At 40.4% G+C, this 22,109-nt stretch overlaps 2 protein-coding genes across 8 annotated transcripts in view; one reads left to right on the plus strand and one right to left on the minus strand.

The window, feature by feature from the left end:
* The window catches only part of tab2 (TGF-beta activated kinase 1 (MAP3K7) binding protein 2), a 41,021-nt gene extending 35,065 nt beyond the window's left edge, over nt 1–5,956 (plus strand). For 3 of the 7 annotated variants that reach the window (XM_054618368.1, XM_054618369.1, XM_054618370.1), the window contains exons 6-8: nt 1,662–1,757; nt 2,885–2,965; nt 3,710–5,956. In XM_054618368.1, coding sequence (XP_054474343.1) covers nt 1,662–1,757; nt 2,885–2,965; nt 3,710–3,849 — 317 coding nt within the window. In that variant the 3' untranslated portion in view covers nt 3,850–5,956. The remainder of the gene's footprint in view (nt 1–1,661; nt 1,758–2,884; nt 2,966–3,709) is intronic. The other 4 variants (XM_054618371.1, XM_054618372.1, XM_054618373.1 and 1 more) reach the window with 4 other exon arrangements.
* Nucleotides 5,957–9,653: 3,697 nt separating this feature from the next.
* On the minus strand, nt 9,654–20,132 carry LOC129107366 (probable ribonuclease ZC3H12D). Its single transcript, XM_054618834.1, has 6 exons — nt 19,987–20,132; nt 17,660–18,045; nt 14,766–14,905; nt 12,254–12,488; nt 11,971–12,077; nt 9,654–11,012 (listed from the first exon to the last, which is right to left on the minus strand). The coding sequence occupies exons 2-6, from the start codon at nt 17,956–17,958 to the stop codon at nt 10,102–10,104; spliced, it is 1,692 nt and encodes a 563-aa protein (XP_054474809.1). The 5' UTR covers nt 17,959–18,045; nt 19,987–20,132; the 3' UTR covers nt 9,654–10,101.
* Nucleotides 20,133–22,109: the final 1,977 nt, after the last annotated feature.

A 22,109-nucleotide genomic window follows, 5' to 3' on the forward strand; every position in this document is an offset into this window, starting at 1 on the left:
AGTGCCAGTAAATGTAATTGTTTGTGATCTCTGCCAGGTGTAAGGCTGTGGGGAAGTCATGCTTTTGCTAGTGTGTCTGTCTGTCCAGGGCTAATCTCACACACGACTATATTCATCTGCCTGTTATTTTTTGTGCACTTTTATGATCGTATGATATTTTATTGACTGCTGTATGCCGTCATTGACTGCTCACTACTCTAAACCAGTTTGTAGGGGCCGCAAGTGATCAACAAATGCTTCTGTAGCAAAAGGCGTTTTTGGCAATCAGCTAGGCTAAAAGAAGCCCTACCTAGTCTGTTGCACACCATGTTTTGGCCTTTGTCAAAGCTCAAAAACTGTCTTCCATAGAAAGGTTTGTTCTCCTTTTTAGTACGTGCAGATAAATTCCATATCCGATATTCCAGGAACCAAAATTGTGGCACTAAACGAGATGAATAAATGCCACCATCTTGACTGTTAGTGAGCTGGTAGGGACAACTAACTGAGATTGGACTCTTCATTGTTTGGGAGCGGAGAGTGAGACACACTTGAAGAAAGCTGAAATGGTATTTGATCCATGCAGGGCTCAACACTAACCTTTAAACATGGTTGCTAGGTTGGCGACCAGGCATAATGCTTTTGGTTGCTGAAAATAGTCACCTTTTTTATATTTTGAGTAAATAAGGTGCTATGCAGTTACATGTCAGCTTAATAATGAAACAATATATAACATAAAACAGACATTTAACATAAAGTTTTCATTACGGTAAACAAGCAAAAATCTTGGTAGACTGTGTTGTGTGAATCTTAAAGTGTTATCAGTTAACATGTCCACTCTCAATTCCTGGAATCAGAAATAGCAGTACTGCAGCCGTTATCATGATCTTCACAGTTCCCCATCAAAACTGAAGCCAGCGAGTTACTGATTGCTTGTTCATCCGTTCTCTCCCTTTCAAATTTTAAGCGATGTATTAAACTAACCATTTGTTTAACCGAGTTTGCTAATGCTGTCTCTGGGGAAGACGACAGCACCTTCGGCTTACTTGTGGTTTCGACTCTTGACTGTAACAGCGATATTTGAATCTCAACAATGCAACTGCTGTTTGCCGTCCCTACTTTTTAATGTTAAGAGGCCAGGAATTGGTTGAAAACGTCTCACTGTCGAGCCCCGGAAGGCCAGCGAGGCGCACCGAGCCACGTTTAAGAGGCTGCAGCTTAATAATCACACTTTAATATTATTACAGTACAGACGATCATTAGTTGTTTCAGATTCACTATGTAGTCTTGTTGGTGTAGAAATCAGACCACATGTCAGTGCAGTGTGTAGTCTCAGCTCATTCATTAGCTCCAATGTAGGACATTCATGTTCACACAGTTGCATACAGGACCTATTTGTAAATAAATGTAGTCGTTATTGTTTTAATGGTTATTGACAACATGTGATAGCATTTGCGTCACTGATGGACACGATCATTACCCCTCTGAACACGGTCACACCTGACACTCATTTGCATCTCTGTGACGCTTGGGATGTATCTGATGATGGTTTTGTGTTAAGTTGAGTGTGTGTGTGTGTGTATATATATATATATATATATATATATGTATATATGTATATGTGCTTGCTCAAGGTGTTGACTGCATAGCTCAACCCACTTTTTTTTTTCTCCATTTGTTCACAGGACCACACTTTAATCTTAGTGCAATCCATAATTTTTATGACAACATGGGATTCCTTGGTCCTGTCCCACCCAAACCCAAAGGTACTTTATCTATTGGTAAGTTTGGAGGAGGTTGCATGGTCATGTCTGGAAGTTCCTCAGTCCTTAAATTTACTACATCAGTATTGACCCCTGTTAGAATTTCCTATTTATAGATTATATATATATATTTCTTCCATGTGTTACCTTATGTGCTGAAGGTCAAGCCAGGTATAAGGTTGTCATTTGTCATATCCACTTTTCAATCTTTCATTTATATAACTATTGCATGTTGTCATTGGTTCAGACGGTCCTTACTGACTTAAACCACAGTGGCTTTGCATGTTTTAATAATCATCCAATAAATTCTTTAAAAATGACATTAGCAGTGTTTTATAACCAGTGTTGTGCATGTACACGTCTCACAAGAGCCAGCTCCAATTGTGGTTCGCACTGATTGAAATGAACCAGTTTGCTTTTTATTTATTTTGTTTTTTTAAACTGTTAAGATGCTATGAGGTTTAGTTTTTTTAGCATCCAGTCCCAGACTACCAGGTTCAGGCACAGCTTCACATCACAGGTCATAGTTGTTGTGCATAAAAAAAATAACGTTACTCAAAAGGCAGAGAGAACAGTATCTGCTAGTGGGAAAGCCTCCATGCTACTGCTGTGACGAGCACAACCTCGACCCTCCTCAGGCCCTCGTGACACTCTCTTGTAAAGACGACTTTGTAGGAGGGGGGTGAAATAGATGATGGCTGATGTCTGTCTCCGCTCATCTGATTCGACTACTGATGCCGACGTGAAGGCAACACACTTTTCTTTTCATATTTATTGGGGTGATGAATCAGTATTCAGAGTATCATGAGACAATATTCCTATCAGCTCTCAAATACAGAGTGAACACAACGCACCTAATCAGCTGTGAGAATAGCTGACTACATCTCTGCAAACAGCGGGATGCAATTAACTGATTAACTGATTGTTTTCCTTCTTTAGATATTGTCAATCAAAGCATTACAATCAGCCCAAGATATTAGTTTAACTCTGATTATGACTGACTGACTACTGATTTCATCTTCTTTTCCCCTTCCTACCTGCTCCCTAATCTTTTTTTTTTTTTTTTTTCACCCATCCATCCGCCTACCCCTCATCCGTTCATCCCTCCCTTACTCTCTGCTCTGCTCCATCACTACCTGGGCCAGACAGGAGAGGATGTAGATATAATGTGACCTCTGAGCTCATGATGGAGCCCTCCACTGGTCCCTCCCCTCCTCTCCCACTTGGTTGGTACCTCTGTCCTTCTCTTCTTTCATTCTTCCTCCCTTTATCATCAACCATGTATCTATGTCTTTAACCAGCTCCACATGCTTATTTAGGATTAGAAGGTTGGGAACTTTAAAACTGGGCCCTGTACTACGATGCTAGTTCAACACAACTGGGGTATCTTTGGTTAGCTTGTTATTGGCGTTCTATAAATGTGGTGCTGTTGGATAGACGCTAGACCGGGTGTTGCACGCAGGAGGTCAAGCAGGTATTTTTTTTTTCTCAGTTGAAATTATTAGGTTTGAATTATTAGACTATAGCCTTTTGATTTGTTCAAAGTGTGTTTCACTCTGAGCAGATAAGCCCATAAGCCTATCGATTTACATATTCACACAGTCTACATTTTGTTTGCCAGCTGTCCTCTGCATTTGTCGGTTTAAACCGTGTTACTTTTTGTCCCAATTGTGTTTTAACTTCTTTGTATTTGTGTAATATTATTGCAAGATCTGGGCACCGAGCTTTGATTGGTCAGTAGGCGGTGCTTTTTACGCGAGTTAATCTTTTAACTCACTCACTTAGAATCAATTCCATATTCACACTGCACACTGACTCTATTATTATCATTATTAACGCCAAGTGGCCGATAATCGGATGTCTGCAGTGCATGTTCACACTTTCCATGTTTTAATTACTTCGTGGATAAATTCAGTGAATTGCATTTCTTCTTCTGTGTCCTGACTTCCTCCTCCGTCTCCTCTTCACAGAACCGGGCAGTAAGATTGTGAAGCCCATCGCAGACCAGGAGGAAGACGAGGGGATGCAGTGGAACTGCACCGCCTGCACCTTCCTCAACCACCCCGCCCTCAACCGCTGTGAACAGTGCGATTTCCCGCGTCACTTCTGAGCCAACGAGGCTGCGCCGCCTCTGCCCGCCAGACCACAATACAAAAAAAAAAAGGGCCTCTCTGTTTCTTCTTTTATTTCGCTAGTCGTATGAAAACTCGGGACGTGGGGGCGTCGTCATCGAGCACAGTTCGTCCAGTTCTTTCTTCCCTCCTCTCTAAGGTTTTGTAGAAAGCTGTCCACTGAAGGCTTTACAGTGTTACAGCTTGTGTTTTTCCACAAAGGCTGGCAGAGTCGGATGATACCTCACCTTAGAGACTCGGAATGCCGTGCGGTCGAGTCTGCTCGACGGGTGACACTTTTCCCCTGAGGGATACCTCGCTGCTGCCACTTACAGTATTACGAGTGTGGCCCTGCAGTGTGACGGCACACATACACACACCTACACAGAACACACACACACACACACACACACACACACACACACACACACACACACACACACACACACACACACACACACACACACACACACACACCACAACACAGGTGCAAAAGTGCCTTTTGCTGATAACATTTTGTCGTTGTTTTTTCTTCCTCTGTGGTGGCGTGATCGGGGAATTGGGAACTGTGTTCAGCCACTGCTCTCCACCTGAAGGGAAAACTAACAGACTAATCGTGGAACTTTTAAAGTTTGTTTGCTGTTTCTAGAGGATGTCAAAGGGGGAACCCGGCAGTGTCGCTGTCACTCAAACGTGCCTCTTGTGCTCCCCCCCCCCTTCAGTGTCCCCTTTTCTGTCTCCTCGGTCATGAGTTAATGAAAAAGAAACTACGTTGCATGCTTTGTGTACAGTACACGGAGGCAGAAACTCCCCTCGATCTTTTTACTGTACATAATTTTAGAATGTGCCTTGAAAGCCTTCTTCCTCACACTATGAATCACTTGTATTTCCTGTAAGTATAGCTTTATAGACTTTATTAACTCTCTTTTTTTTCGTCTTGTTTTGTTTCCCCTCTTTCAAACAATTAAGCCCCTTGCTCCCCCCTTTTTTTTTTTTTTTTTTTTTTTTTTTTTAAAGCTTTTGACTTGATTTCTGTGAGAGTTGAAGCCTTGCAGAAGGAGAGCAGCAGAGCAGTTTTAAAACCCCTTGCAGTCATCATGAAGCTACGTCTGACCCGGCCCGTTCATCGCTTGTGTAATTGCTGAGTTTCCTGTGTACGATCTGCAGATGCAGCAAAGAGGAAGGCGATGGAGGAGTCTATTTTTTGTTTGTTTTTTTCAAGACGCCAAATATGTCGGGACTGTCGGGGGGGGGGAGGGAGGGAAGGGGTCAAAAAGCAAAAAATTACAAACTGCCATCTTATCTGACAACTGGAATGTAGGTTTTAATGTTTCGGGGACAACTTCACCTCAGTGCAAAGAGACACTCGTTTTCCAGTACAATCAGGATGTTACTGCAGATCGATGGAACGTCTGATTGGGTTAAAGGTCTCCATGTCGCTGTGCACCTGACTCGGGTTTTTTGTGAGGTAACAAAGATCAAAGTGAACATGTTTCAGTTGAAAGTATACCTATGATGTAGAAATCTTCATATGGGTCCCATGTCTTTATATACACAACCAGTCACAATAGTTACAACATCATGGAAGCAGACAACATGACTGTCCACTTTGTATACTCTTGTTCGTATTTGGCTCATTTCATCCTCCTAAGCTTTTATTGATGAGGGTGTTTCTAAAGTTTACTTATTGTCATTAACTTACCTTAACTGTGGAGTAGTTACTTCTTTTTTTTTCCACACTTGTGAAACGTTGCCTTGCGTCAGTGCCTTAGAACTATTGAATTTTTATTGATATCTATTCTGTCACATCAGAGTGCCATTTTTAAAATCGAAATTTTAGTCATGTTTAAACCCATTTAAAAGTAGAAGATGGATTATTGTCTATTAAGCACTTACGCCATACTTTTTTCCTTTTTTTTTTCCAATCCAAAGAAACCAGTTTTCAGCTTTATCTGCACCTTGGTGTGAAGAGGCAGTTTATTCATGTTTTATTAAATGGAAAAAAAATAATTTGGATATCTAAAGTGTTTCTTTGATTTTAGCTGGGAAAACTGTCTTTGTAACAGATAAGTTATTTGTAAAAATAATTAAAAAAATCTATTCTGAGTTTTTTTGGTTTGTCTTTGTGATACTCGTGTTTTTGTCCACTAGATGGCAGAAGAGACCAACATATGTTTGAGTAGCGGCCGCTGATCTGACCTGGAGATATTAACCCCACCAGTTTAATGTTACAAAATCTTTACATAGATGGCGTGTTTCAAAGGCCTTCAAAGTAATCTAAGCTAATTGGGCAAACATTTTGCTATGTCACAGCAGAAAAACTGCAGCTGGAACTAATTGTTTAAAATGGCTGCATTCCATTTCGGTTTTATTTAATTGCAAGGCTCTAGTATTGTGCATGATGTCTCAGTTTGACACTTGATAGTACTGTAGCATTGTTAATGGTTCTAATTCTATTGTTTGTCACATGGTGTCAAAAACTTGTTTTTGACTTTTTGTATTTGTTTAGTTTAACTACCGCTATGCCAAATATAAAAACTCTGCCCAATAGTACCACACGGTAGGTTCAAGCTCCCAGTATCCTTTTGACCCCTTACCCTCTCATGCTGTCATACAATCTGATGCTAACAGTTCAGGAGAAATGTATGGTAAATCTACATTCAACCAATCTAAATTAAGCTACTACAAGAAACTTTCATTTTGTGTTGAATATGTCATAGTCTAGTATGCCGTGTAAAAATTTCAGAAGAGTCATAGCATAGAATGCCATATAAATATAGTACAATTTTAAAGAATGGAATGTCATAAAATAAGTAATTTAGTGTCCTAGTATAGTATTTAATAAAAAAGATGGGTATCTTTTATGTATGCCATAAAAGCTTCACAAAAAAGTCATGGAGCAGTATGCCGTACAAAAGTCTATAGTATGCCATGAAATAATGATGTAATGTGTCATAATAAATGTCATATTAAATGTGAAAGTATAGCATGTCTTAAAACAATCTTAAATTTCACAGTATAGTATGGAAAATGGTATGTCAAAAAAATAGCCACAGCACTCTACATTGATATAAGGCCATGAAAAAGTCATAGTATAGTATGTTTAAAAAAACATAGTATGGCAAAAAAGTAATAGTATACTTTGTTGAAAAAAAGTCGGGGAATAGTTTGTCCAAAAAAGTCATGGCACAGTAAGTAATAAGAAATAGTATGTCCAAAAAAAACATTTAAAAGTAGTAATTTAAAAAACAACATAAAAAGCCAGTCTGTTATGTCAAAATAAGTCATATAACAGTTTGTCTGAAAATCACCATAGTATAGTATGTCGGTAAAAATATTAGTAAGGAAAGTAATAAAATGCCATAGAATACTATGATGAAAATAAATCTTTAAAAAAGGCATAGTATAGCATGTGGGGGGAAAAAAGTCATAGTATTGTATGTTGGAAGAAAACATTGAAGCGTCATATTATAGTATGCCGAGGAAAAAACATAGTATGTTGCAAAAAAAAGTTGTTCTATAGTTTGTCGACAAAAGCCATAAAAGTGTCAGTGTTTTTAATGTAGAAAGAAAGTAATATTTTAGAATGTCAAAAAGAATCCATAACACAGTATCTCTCAAAAATAAGCATAGTATAGGATGTCTAAAAATGTTAGTATTCCAAAAAAACATTAAAAAACTCAATGTATAATATTTCAGAAATAGATGTAGTATAGCATGTTGAAAAAAGTATTAAAAAGTAATTGTATAGTATGTCGAAAAAAGTCCTTTTTATGTACGCTCAAAAAGGCCATAGTAAAGTATGGTGGAAAAAAGAGTAATTGTAGAACATGACAAAAAAAAAAGTCATAGTATATAGAAAATAGCCATAGTATATTATGTTAAAAAAATATATTTAAACTATGTAGAAAAGAGTCACACCGAAGTTTGTCATAGTAAAGTATGTAGTATAAAAATTCATACTATAGTACGTCAAAAAAGTCATAGTATAGTATGTAGAAATAACACAATAAAAAAGGTCATAGTATGTTAAAAATATTCATTGTATAGTAAGTCGGAAAAGAAGTCATAGTATAGAATGTTGAAAAAATAAAACATGAAAAAGTTATAGTTTAGTGTGGAAAAAATTATAGTACAGTATGTTGAAAAAAGTCATAGTATGTCATAGAAAAAAACATTAAAAACTCATATTATAGTATGTTGAAAAAAAGTGATCGATTTAAAGGCAAAAATATGTAATATTATTTTATGACGAGAAAGAACCCACAAAGGGTTATAGTATAGTATATTGAAAAAAAAACCCACAGAAAAGTCATAGGAAAAAAAAGGGATAGTATTGAATGCCAAAAAAAGGAATATAATATTAGTACAAGAAAAACCCCACAAAGGGTCATAGTATGGTATAACAAAATAGTCATACTATAGTATGACTAAATAAAAGTCATAGTAAAGTACGTTGGAATAAAACATTAATGAAGTCATAGCATAGTATGACGAAAAAGCTGTGATTCGGATGTGGAAAAAAACACACAAAAAAGAATTAGAATAAAGTGTCAAAAAAAAAATGCTTATAGTATAGTTTGTATTGAAAAAACATAGTATACTATGTCTGAAAATAAGTCATAGTATAGTATGTTGAAAAAAGTCATAATAATAGAGCAAAAATAACAACCCAAAAAGTGATAGTATAGTATTTCATAAAAAAAACATTAAAAAGTCATAGTTAAGAATGTTGAAAAAAAAGTGATAGTATTGTATGTAAAAAAAAGTAGTATAAAATTATAGTATTACATAAAAAAAATAAAAAGGTCATAGAATAGTATGTCGAAAAAACCCCCATAAAAAAGTCATAGTTCAGACATGAAATGACAAAGATACACAGGATTTAGAATAACTTGAAGACTCATGCAGAGTCCCCCCGGACCAGGTAAACACCAGTCCACCTGCAACTGTCAAAAACAAGTATAAATAAAATCTGAATTTAGAGTTTCATTCATTTTAAATTGAACCAAATTACAGGCATGCACACCAACCTTGGTGTATTAAATGACGTATGGATATTTGCACTGATAAATCATCTTACATTTTATTTCATTTACATCATTAGTTAATTAGCAATATTAAATAATTTAGCATGTTTCAAAGTTTGTTTTTAGGAAACACTTAATAAACTATTACTTGAGGGTGCTCTAAGTTATTGTTCACCGATCGTTAAAGGACAATATTCGTTCTAAGGAAACAAACGTTTTGAGCCTTCATGATGATTTAATTCTTAAAGCCTGCCTATCAAATGTTTTTAGGCTCAATAAAAATAGGGCACTTTTACACATTTTAACTAGAACCAAGCAATAGGTAAAGAAATTTGATTAGATTAAGTACACAACATACACAAATGGTAGCGGTATGCAATATGAATCAATGAATCAATCAATGTTGTTACTCCTGTCGGTCCAGACTGAAATATCTCAACAACCATCCAATACCGAGGACTAAAAGTCAGGATATCTGCTGCTTTAAATTTGTAAATAAAAAATAAAATAATAATAAAAACTCATATAAGTCCAACAAATTTATGGAAATGCAATAATAAATCACTGGACTGCTTCTTTAAGTGTTATTTTAAAAAAAAAAGGTCCATGGTGACTGATGGAAAACACCTTCTGTATCAACGTTGAATGGATTGGAGCAACACTTGAGAGTTTTAACCAGCAGAGAGCAGTGCAGCAGCAGAGAGCAGTTTAAATAAGCGTTGATTTAAAACCTCTTTTGATTTAAAGACAACGAATACACGAGGAGACTGATTTGAGTGCTTTTATTTCACAGTGACAGCTAAAAACACAGAATTCATATTCAAACAAGTCAATGGCATTTCTTTACACAAGTGCAGAATAGTATAATAGAGTTCCTCACTTTGAGGCAACATGAGAAAACAACACATGCTGCTTTAATAAACGATTTAAACGCTGCTACAATAAGTAGCATGTATGGAGCGTAGTGCATTGCACTTTTATATTAGAGAAATAGCATTGGGTCTGCTACATTTTCAAGACTTTATCAGATTGAGTCACTTTTAATGCTAAAAATAAAGGTGATTGTGGAAATATGTTCACGCAAAAGAGATACTTCTTCCAACTACTAATCAAGAGAACTAAAAACGTTCTCTATTTTTTAGTTTTCACTTTGCTTCCGGGATGAGAACTCCGGTGTGGACTCAGTTTGAGTCAAAAAAAAAAAAAAAAAGCCTTTCTAATCTAGAAGGCGGACCTGTAGCTCTGGATGAGAGAAATCAGTTCAGTCATGTCTGAGATGTGTGGGTAAGCATTCATAACTTGCTCCACCGTGCCCTGAGGGAAGAGGGTGCTCAGCTGGCTCCTCAGGCCCTTCCTCTGCTCCGTGGACGGGCTCTTGGCTCTCCCCTGCACCCACGGGTCCCTTGGTAGGCTGTGGCTCTGTCTGTAGGAGGGCTGCCTCAAGTACTCCTTCTCTGAAATCCGGCCAGGATGCTCCCCGTTATGTGGAGGCAGAGCGGGACAGGAGCCCCACGCTGGGTGTTGGTGGTGGCACATCCTCGTCTCCTGGTGACCGCACCTGCACTGGCTGCACACGGGGTGTTCGCAGGGCAACGAACCGTTTTGATGAGGGTAGTAACCTCCCCCGCCCAGGCAGGGCCTCTGGGTGTTCCCGCCGAAGGACCCTGAGAAGGAGTAGTCGTCGTGGCTCAGGCTGTAGCTGGCCAATCCGCTGCTGTAGCTGTGTGGAGGACGCTCCATGCTGTAGGGAGCATCCTGGATGTAGAGCCTGGACATGGAGCTCTCCATGGAGCCGAACGCCTCGTCCATTTCGGGGCTCGGGCAGAGGTGGAGGCTGGAGTTGGTTTGGCTTCTAGGGCTGCCGGCGTCTCTGTGATAGATGAACTGCTCGCTGGGAGAAACTCTGTGGGATTGATCCTCTACGCTCAGAGGTGGAGGGGTAGACGAAATGTATCTGAGCTCGGGCTGATACACAGCAGGGTGGCAGTGCGTGTCCTGCAGGCTCGGTTTAGGCGAGAAGTTCTTGGCTCTGTCCCTCAGCGCCCTCAGCTCATCGGCCACAGAGAGCTGCGATTGGTTGGCCCGCTCCGGGTGGTAGAACTTGCACTTGACTCCATAAGTACACTTCTTTCCTAATAGAAAGACAGAAGAGGTTATTTAACAAAAACAGCACCCCACTTCTGGCTCTGCTTTACTCTGAGAGTGGCCCTATTTGTTTTTCAGCCAGCAGTCAGTTGTCTGAATGCTCATTCACAAAAATGTTACAATGTCTAATCTAAAAAACAGTGTGTTGCATTGAAATCATGGTTCCAATGAAGGCAGATGCAAACTTTTAAATGAGTCTGCAAAGAAATAACACAAGGACAGAGATTTTCACACCATTTGGAGTACAGTTTCTACTTCTCGAAATCTCAAACTCTCTGGACTTTTTATACTTCCTCTATGGGATGAGAAAACATTTCGGTCTTGTGAAATGTTTTCTAAACCAGTTAGATAATTAAAAAAGAATCCACTGTGGTCAATCAGAGTGGCAAAAGACGAGTGAACATTTAATTGGTCTGATTAACTGCCTTGAAGTTTGGTTTGAATATATACATGTTGCCCAAAGGTTGATTCCTAATGACTTTAATTCATTCATTCAACATGAAATTTCCTCTCACACACCAAAAGGGTCAGTTGACCAATAAATAATATCCTGTTACACAATTTTGTACATTTGTTCATTCCCAGACGATGAGTCTTCATGACTTTTGTGATTTTCCGACTTTTCATATTATTGTGTCTTATATGTTTGGTTTACTTCATGAACAACATACCTGCAGATCTAATGACATTACCATAAACCTCAGCTGTATTCTGTGGAAACACGCTAAACTAAGACAATCCTGGTAAACATTATACATGCCGACATTAGCATTTAACTTAAGGCAGAGCTGTGCCTGAGTGCAGCCTCGCACAGGTTGACTCAGTGGAATGTAAAACGCACTGCTGATTGACATTGTGCAGTTTTAATCCCCCAGGAGAGTACAAGGAAGTGTAACATGAGCGCTAGTGTTCTTGTGTTGAGTGAAACAGAAGAGTAAAACCAACCGTAAGGACAGTGTTGCAGCTTGTTGTCCGTGGTCCACGACTTCTTTCGCAGAAAATCATCAATGGTGGGACCATTTCTACCCAGAGGATCATCTGGAGGCATGAACCTGCAACAGCACAGACTCACAGTTAGGATCAGGTGGGATCAGTTACAATGCATGCTGTTATTTTGGTGCAAAATGGAACCTCTTTGAAAAAATATGCGCACAGAAGGGGTGCCAATCTGCCTCTTAAACACACACACACACACTGTCTACGCCCTTGCATCAGCCATCAGGCTTACTTGTCATTGGCGAAGGTGTACATCAGCAGCCTTTCCTCTATGAACTTCTTCCACTGGGGATTCTCCGTCTGCAGGTCACGGTAGTTGTCGTTGGACACAATGATGCCGTCCGAGTCGAAGGCCAGCTTGATGATGTAGCGGTCGTCGTAGCACACCACCCTCTTGCCGTTCACGCAGCGAGACGGCGTGTACACCAGGATCTTCCTCCTCTCCAGCTCATGGAGGACATGTTGATCTATGAAACATATGAATACAAAATTAAAAGTCAGTATGAAGAAATACAAAAAACCCAAAACATTTTGTATTTTTTTCTTTCTGGGTTGAACCACTACAAGGTTAATATATGAATGAGTCCCAGCATGCAGCACATTTCCATAAGCAGAAGATAACAGCCAACGTTATAGCAGTGGAAACATTAACTGCTCTGGTTCTGGCTGAACGGTTTCCATTGAATATCGACGAAGGTGCACCTGGACCTATCAAGGTTGGGCGCTACAATTCAAATGAGCAGCCAACATGCTCGCTGATGATTTACCGAGGCAGGTGACCTGCACGTGGCAGCCCACATGAGCTTTTATCTTTATCTTAGTATCCTTGTTGTAATAGTGAGCTTTACACCATGACCATAAAAGGCATGAAACTGCACTTGGCACTGAGGATGCTTCCTTGTAATGTGCTGATGATAATCGCTTTCAGGAAAGAAGCTATTTGTCACCGACTTGCTCAGACATGAACAAAATGCTGGATTTCAGTTTTGGTAGTTACACTTCCTTATTGTTTGATAAGTTAACCATGGACAGTTAGAAACTTGTTTTTCCATCGTAAAACTAAGTGCAATTCATTTGATGGACTCCATTAGAATCCACTGTGGAGCATCAGGCTGCCAAACAGGATGAAGATATGGTGCCAGAGTGGTATATGACATGCCATAACATTTATAAATATGAAAATATGTTTTTCTTATTGCCTTGATTTCGGTGACAAGTAATCCTAGCTGAGATATTTCCAGCTCATATATCATTTATATCTCAATATTGCTGCGCAAGCTGGTAATACAATGGACTGATAGTATTCATGATCACCAAAACAAATCATTTGGCCATCAAAAGTCTTAGTGTCAGACTGATATGTTTAATTTATTGAACATACTGTATGTCATTACATCTGATGGTGAGATTATGCTCAGGCCAGTAAGCAACTGTGCTGGGCCATAATTGCAATTACAGAACCTATGGGAATCAACTCAAGTTGAAGCTAACCCAAACCCAAACAGAATTATCACCCGAGCAGTTTCCTTCAGCCCAGTGGAGCATTTTAGCCTCTTTCAGCTCAATGTTTTGGTTTTACGACCTGCGAACTGCTATTCCCCTCAACCTTGTTTACCGCAGCAGCTGTTTTCAGTGAAAACACTTGAACACTGCTTTTACTCAGGGGGCCGGTGTTCTAGTCCCAAGAGAATCCAAAAGTTGCATGTTTTTTACTGATGATGCTATGCCACAGACGTTATGCCAATACGTCACATGAACTTTACCGATGGCTTACGGTACTTTACAAAAGTGGTTATTTGAAGCCAAACCATGTTTTTTCCAACCCTAACCATGTAGTTTTGTTGCCAAAACCTAAGTGGAGTCACTTTCATTCCCATGTGGCAAAACTGTGACATAATGGAGCATTTAGCAGCTCAAGAGACACGTATTTTTCTCAGGAGGTGGAGACCGAAATCAGAGCTAAAAGGAGAGTAAATAGTGGACATAAATGTGACTCAAAAGGAATTGTAGTGTTGCTCCGTGTCCTCTGGACAAGTAATTTGTAAATCTTTTTTGCCAATACGTTTGCCAAAACGACTTTAAAGGCTGGTTTTGATGCCCCCAAATGGCCCAAAATCCAATTATGGCAGATCTGAAATGGAAGAGACATCAATGATGTATTGCTTGAAGCAGCAAGATGGAGAGCTTTTCAGCATTGGCAGAGGTTTGTGCTCTTGGGGCAGCTTCAGATTTGTGTTGAAGATCCCCGACGGAGCCTTATGGATTATGGGTTATGACTCCCACATTAGGAATTCACCTCTTTGCAGATGAACTGAGCCTGTAACAGTCAAATCTAGCTCTGCTACAAAGACAGTGAATGGAGTTGTCTGACTTTGAAGACACATAAGATTATAGTGCCTGTTGGTGCAAATGTAAATCAGGCTTAAATTCTGGTCGGTCCTGATTGGCAGTGCTTGAATATGACGGTTATTATGTTTGTTTTGTGGCACAACTTCCTCAACCAGAATCTAACAGCACCACATGACACGGTCATGTTCAATCCATTGGCTACAAACCAATACAATATGACATCCCGATTGGGTGAGGTCAGCCTTAAGGCAAAGAATGTGCATGCAAACCTGACTAAACTGAGCAAAAGCTGAACAAAAGCAACATGGGAGTTGTCACAGGTTTGTGGCATTTCCCTTTTAGCTAACCTCACCACTGTAATCACAGTGAGACAGCGGCGCCTCAGGTGACCTTACCTGTGATAGGCGCCTCAGGTCGCGGCTGCTCCTTCCTCCACAGGGGAACGAACACAGTGATGTCTCGCAGCCCTTTGTCCCAGAACCAGCTCACCGCCAGCTGGAGGCCCTGGCACGAAAACACCTTCTTGTCGCCATGGCTATAAAGACACAGAATCCAGAGTCAACAAAAAAAACGACTTCTTCTTTTGTGTTTGTGTGCACACAACCGTATGCAGACACACACATGAACACACACACACACACACACACACACACACACACACACACACACACACACACACACACACACACACACACACACACACACACACACACACAAACATACACACCCTTTTCAGGAAGTAGATGTGTTGAAAGGCATGTGCTCACGGTTCCCATAAACATATTGCAATAGCGCGGATGTGAGTAAGTTTATGCAGAACAGACTGTTCACTTGTACTTTTTCAAGGCGGGATTCTCTTTTATAAAGAATAAATTCAAATTACATTTTTATTGTGAGTTATGGTGCCTTAAACTATATTTGGCAGCATAACTTGGTGTCATCAAATGACTAATCTAGGAAATCTAGGAAAATCTAGGAAAGATTATAGATTGCAAATTGAAAGGGAAGAGGTGGTGAATGATCTATACACATTTGGCTTCATGTTACAAGATTATGAGTGAAAAAATATGGCCTATGATCATTTTAACCCTGAAACATGCGATTTCCCTAAACTAGACCTTAAAATAGTTGTTGAATGTACTTATATTCCACGAATAAATGACCATGAGCAACCTGAAAATCATTATTATAACTAGTATCAGCAGCTCAGTAAAGTCTGACCTGCTTTCAGGTCTGGTACAGTGGTATTGGATCACCTGGCAAACATCTGTTCTCTGAAATCCAAACCTTAGACTCCCTTTACAAGGAAGTGTTCAAGAGCTACTGGATTGTTTTGCCTGCAAGAGAAAGTAAAATGTGTGTGCGTGTTTATTGGGCGTGTCCATGCGACTGTGGTTCCCCTTCTCTCCATCAGCAGGAAGTGGTGAGGCCCTTTGAATACAACAGGTACCAAAGACTAGGCTTGGTGTGAATTTTTTTGAAATCTGAATACAAGTTTATCTTGCATAACTTTATTGGCGTGTCGCAAAGTTGCCTTGAATGACGCTTCATTGAATGACATTTCCTTTATCATTTTTACTCGCAGCCTGAAGCTCTTTCTTGAATATTACCCATGATGTCAGAGAGTCACATGTTCGGCTGCCGGCTTGTTTGCATACCTGCTGTATATTTTGTTGCTTGAATGGGTTCCTTAAGTTAAACAATGAAACCACCAAAAAGACGCTGGATGTCAGGAGCAGTGCCCAAGCAATCACTGACTTGGAACTAACTGTCCAACATTCTTCCTGAATATGTTTTACTTGATAATTTACTTGATAATTAAAGTTAAACTACTTGTTCTGAAAGCTGGTTCGTGTTGTATGTGGTCATATACGGTTGGCTTGTTTAAAGAAGCAATTTTCTTACTTTTATTTTTTTTATTTTAAGCCAGTTGGGGGCTGAGCAATAAGTTGTAAACACTGATATATTGAGTAGCATTATGGGAAATGTAGGAGTTTTTTGGAGGTTGAGCCATAAGAAGGGTTTAATATCAGCACCATCTCAACCTTTTAAATCTGTCCCTCACAAGTCACTCAATTTTAGTCAAAATGCAATATTAAAGAAAACCATAAAGATGACAAAGTGTGTGTCAGTTTTACAGCAGAACAGGATAACTAACTGACTTCGGAGAGGCATGCACAGGGAAGTGGAGCCTGAGAGATTCCATGCCTGAGGCCAACTACAGCTACATGAGGTGTTACAGTAAACACTTCTTCCGTCTTCTTTCTCTTTAAACTCCCTCCGTGTCCTTCCAGGAATATGTGTTGGGAAAACATTGCTCTTTTGTTTCCCATTTTGAATTTATAGCAGGCCCTCCTTTTTACTTGACACAACATTTGTTTGAACAAATTTCTCAGAACTTCCTTGTTAGCGATGTGGGTCAGGTAAAAGTTGGAAATCATGAGATAAGAATTTCACTCCAGTATAGTGTTACACATATTGCAAGTCATGCCAGATGAGAGTATCATTTAAGCAGCTTGAATCTGACGGGACGTCCGGCGTGTTACTTTTGCCTTTCAGGCATAAAGTGATCTTGAATTGGGTGGACAGAGAGAGGAGAATAAAAGGAGCACATCATGTTTTTCACTTCCCACATCTCTAAAAAGGAAGTGCGCTGCGATCAATTATGTGAAGTGAAACAAGATTTGACACAAATAGGGACGCTGTCATGTGAATGTGAATTAGTTTTAACATTAAAGTAGTGCAGTCGCACATGAATTAACATCTGTGCTATTTTAAAGCGTCACACCTGAAGAAAGTATTTTTTCCAGGAAGTAAAATAAATAAATAATGTTCTCTCTCATTGTCACGTTTGGCTTGGCCCACAAATAAAAAGCCAGAGAGACAGTGGTTGAAAGAAACTCAAGCATTTACTCAAGTACCTACTTAAATACTATTTTGAGATACTACCATTTTATCTTACTTTATACTTGTACTTATACTCAGTATAGATTCAATTACATATAAAGTTATTAAATTAGATCCACATAGACTACAATTAAAATCTTGCAAATATAAAAGGACATAGATAATAATAATATACCGATAATGATTACAAGGACCATTCTGCCCAACAAATACTTTTGATAATTTTAGTACATTTTGCTGTTAATTGTTCTGTACTTTTACTAAAGTACTCAACAAGTAAAATCCTGAATGAGTTAACAAAGAGGTATTTGTTTTAAATAAAAAGATGCTGTATATATTCATACAAAGTGTTGTCACTGACAGAAGCTCTACGTTGACTCACCTCATGGCCACGTTGCTTCCATCTATAACCACTGGTCTGAAGCCAGCGACGGGCTCTCTGTCCGACCCGGCTCTGGGTTGACTGGGTCCGGGGCTGCAGCCTCTGGACACCAGTTTCGGACTGTCCGGGCTGCTCTTGTCGCTGGTGCGAGTGTGGCAGGTCTTGATCAGCTCCTCCAGGATGTCGTTGGTCTGCGCGTCGTGGCGGAGGCTCTCCAGCACCCTCAGGATGTCACTGTGCGAGTAGCCCAGCTTCAGGAACCGCTCCACCTTGGCGTGCTGCTGCATCTGGCGGTCCATGCTGGTTCAGATGTTCCTCTCCTCAGGTCTGCCCGACTGGGGAATCCTCCTCGCCTCCTTACTTGTCAGCGTCTCCTTGGCAACGGCCTGTGTGTTATGATTTTTTTGAAGAGCAGTTGACAGGTGTCAAAAAAGAGGATGAGGCAAACCTCAATCACTGTAAACACAGGAGGAGCGGCTGTGGTCTGCTCCGGTTACCACAACCTCATGACTGCCAACGCACACACACACAGACTGACGTCAATCTGGTTAAGAAAGCCCCTACACACACACACACACACACACACACACACACACACACACACACACACACACACACACACACACACTCACACACACTCACACACACACTCACACACACACACACACACACACACACACACTCACACTCACACTCACACTCACACTCACACACACACTCACACACACACTCACACACACACACACTCACACTCACACTCACACTCACACTCACACACACACACTCACACACACACACACACACACACACACACACACACACACACACACACACACACAGACAGACAGACAGACAGACAGACAGACAGACAGACAGACAGACAGACAGACTCACACACTCACACACACACACACACACACACACACACACACACACACACACACACACACACACACACACACACACACACACAGATAAAGGTACCTGAGGGTCTGCACCGATCGGCTGGCTATTTTTACCTCCAGTGTTACTGAGGTCACCCAAAACAAGCATGAACGGAACAGATGCGGGCACGCGGGCTATAAACGCCACCAGCCTCACCCTGTTCCCCTTAACCCTGTTCCCCTTAACCCTGTTCCCCTTAACACTTAACCCTTAACCCTGTTCCCCTGTTCCCCTTAACACTTAACCCTTAACCCTGTTCCCCTTAACACTTAACCCTTAACCCTGTTCCCCTTAACCCTTAACCCTTAACCCTTAACCCTGTTCCCCTTAACACCTTAACCCTTAACCCTGTTCCCCTTAACCCTGTTCCCCTTAACCCTTAACCCTGTTCCCCTTAACCCTGTTCCCCTTAACCCTGTTCCCCTGTTCCCCTTAACACTTAACCCTTAACCCTGTTCCCCTTAACCCTGTTCCCCTTAACCCTGTTCCCCTTAACCCTGTTCCCCTTAACCCTTAACCCTGTTCCCCTTAACCCTGTTCCCCTTAACCCTGTTCCCCTTAACCCTGTTCCCCTTAACCCTGTTCCCCTTAACCCTTTCCCCTTAACCCTTAACCCCTTAACCCTGTTCCCCTTAACCCTGTTCCCCTTAACCCTGTTCCCCTTAACCCTTAACCCTGTTCCCCTTAACCCTTAACCCTGTTCCCCTTAACCCTGTTCCCCTTAACCCTGTTCCCCTTAACCCTTTTTATTTGATCGTTGTGGAACCCCCCCCCCCCCCAGACTTCATGTCCCAGAGAGAACGAGATCTCACTCGTGCGTTTTGAGTGACTCAACCCGCTTCTTCCACTTTTCTTTTTCTCTGGTGAAAGAACTTTTAACAAACTTCTCACACCTGACCCGATGAAAGCACCTCCGTTAACGGCCGACTGAGAGGGCGTGACGAGTTAGAAAAAAGGAACAACATAGCCATCATACTTTGAAGCACTTCTCCTTTGTACAGTTCTTTTTTGAGATCCTCGCCACGCAAGACCAGCTTTACCGCATGTCATGTGTCACCTTGACATTTGAAGTATGAGGGAAAAGATGTTTGCTCCTCTCTGCATGCTTTTTGCACAGCTTTTGCTATGAACCCACATCCTTTCGTGGTGCTGAGTTGACAGTTCAGTTTCATCAACAAGGCCCTCAGACTCATCGTTTAGATTATCTCGGCTTCATTGCCTCACAAACTCCAGCAACCTTTGCTCTCTGCAACAGCGATGCACAACCCCCTCCTGTAACTGCCTCTCTCTCAATCTAGAACACAACAAGTCTGAACAAGACAAGACCGCCAGCTTCTGCGTTGAGAATTCAAGTTAAATCACATTAACAAAACTGTACTTACACATTTAACTGTCTCTTCTCCCCCGCTGCCTCTCTGTCTCTGTCTCTGTCTCTCTGTCTCTGTGTGTGTGTGTGTGTGTGTGAGAGAGAGAGAGAGAGCTGCACTCAGTCTGTCGGTCAGTCAGTCAGTGGCTCTGACAAGCAGCCCGGTGTTTGTGGAGCTGCTCTTATTACTCATTGGAGGAAGTGACTGCTCGCTGCTGAGAAAAAAAAAAAAAAAAAAAATCATCAAGGAAGAGAACACTGTGAATTAGTGAGTACTTCCTCATCAGGGCTGGTCCGGGAGCCTGAGGGATTTATTTTAACCTTCTCCTTCTTTTCTTTTTTTTGTGTTGAGGTGAATAATAAATGCTGACTGAATGTCTGTGACAAAGCAGTATATAGCACCAGACAGCAAGCAATTCTTTTTTTACACCTAACAAGTGAGTTTTGAAAGGGGTGTTTGGTTAGGAGGATATGGATACCACTCTCATATTTGTGATTTAGGAATGTTTTTTAAGCTTGCCTGGCTGTTAGCAAGGGGAAGCTCCTGTTCAAACATTACATAAAACACCAGCAGTGACGTTCACAAAACCACAGGGAGACGCAAAGTGCCACATTTTTTATCTTCACGGCAACCGAACAACAACAAGGTGTGAGACATGTCCTATCTCGTCAGGAGTCACACATAAGTCTAAATACCGTCAGCCGTCTGTCAAATGAACAAAGACAGCTGTCATGTTTGTTTTAAGAACACCTGCGTTTATTTTCCATGGAATGGCCCTTGAATTCAAATTCACATAAGTCTGAATATCCCGTGAGAATTTTTGTTAAATGTTAATGCCATTATTATTAGTATTATTAAGGGTAAGCTCGAAAATCAAAAACTGGGTCAGAGTTCACTATAACTGCCCTTAATTCTGAGAACTGCATTGATCAAAGCCAAGCCTGTGCTGAGTGTTTGTGCTCACACAAAGCGACCAAGGAGCTCCCTACACACCCATATACTAGAAACAATACCTATGGATAAAACTGACTTATATATGCATACAAAGACAGAAACAGGGGTGACATCATGACAACAACAGGAAAGTTAAATATGAATAAGACTAGTGACTATCTTATGATGGGATCAGACCAGTCAGGGGTCCAAATCGGAAAAGTTTCATGGTGACATCACGTTGACTGAATTTGTCCACAGATAGACATACAAACACCTGGCAAAGTTCTCAAAGCCGCCTCACAAACACACAGAAAAGGTGAAAACAATTCCAGCCATTACCCACTGTGGTGGCTGGTAAATAGAAACAGGGAGAGTAATTATTACTTACAATGAAACAGCATTTTGAGGCTGCCTCTATTACTCATGTTTGACCAAACAGGATATTGGACATGCAAAAAACTAGCCAATGTGCTATCAGTGTGTGTGTGTGTGTGTGAGAGAGAGAGAGAGAGAGAGAGAGAGAGAGAGAGAGAGAGAGAGACATGGGAAGGGCAAGAAAGGGCAAGAAAGTAATCTGTGATGAAATTGCTGATTGGAAGTAAAACGTATACGGGTTCACCATGAATTGACCATTAAAGAAGGTAGAGTACATGGTTTTTCAGGAAGGACAAGGGAACATTTGATATGAAAGAACAAGGAAATAATGCGCTGTATATGACAACAGTGAAAGAAATCTACAACAATTGCAAAAAAAGAATATAACATAATTATTCAGTTTTAATATAACTTTTTAATAACAGCATATCTCTTTATGTTGTTAATCATAAAGCTTTATTTCTTTATCAAACAATACAGACGTTACTTGTAGTAGTAGGTAATGTTTGTTTTTAAATTGATAAACCAATTTAACACATTACAAAAAACTTTTCTAGTTAGAACATAAGTTGGTACATTGTTATAACATCAAAACTGTGACTTTCCCTTTAGCCTCAGCTGTACTTTGTGATTGCTGCTAAGTTAGCAAATGCTAACAAGTATGCTAACAGGCTATACTGAGTCAGTGAACCTAGTAAACATCAGAATGTTAGCATCGCCATTGTGCACGTGTTAGCATGCTGGCATTAAAATGTATTAGAGCAACCCTGTGCTAGCATTAAGTAAAGCCTCAAAGAGCTGTTAGCATGGCTGTAGACTGTTTTTGG

Source organism: Anoplopoma fimbria, chromosome 18 (assembly GCF_027596085.1).
Source record: "Anoplopoma fimbria isolate UVic2021 breed Golden Eagle Sablefish chromosome 18, Afim_UVic_2022, whole genome shotgun sequence".
Classification (NCBI taxonomy): domain Eukaryota; kingdom Metazoa; phylum Chordata; class Actinopteri; order Perciformes; family Anoplopomatidae; genus Anoplopoma; species Anoplopoma fimbria.

Coding starts and splice junctions, on each gene's coding strand:
- LOC129107366 (XM_054618834.1), bottom strand. CDS start 17,958: ATGGACCGCCAGATGCAGCAGCACGCCAAGGTGGAGCGGTTCCTGAAG. Junction 14,906..17,659: donor GGAAGCAACGTGGCCATGAG/GTGAGTCAACGT, acceptor GTGTCTTTATAG/CCATGGCGACAAGAAGGTGT. Junction 12,078..12,253: donor TACACCTTCGCCAATGACAA/GTAAGCCTGATG, acceptor GTGCTGTTGCAG/GTTCATGCCTCCAGATGATC.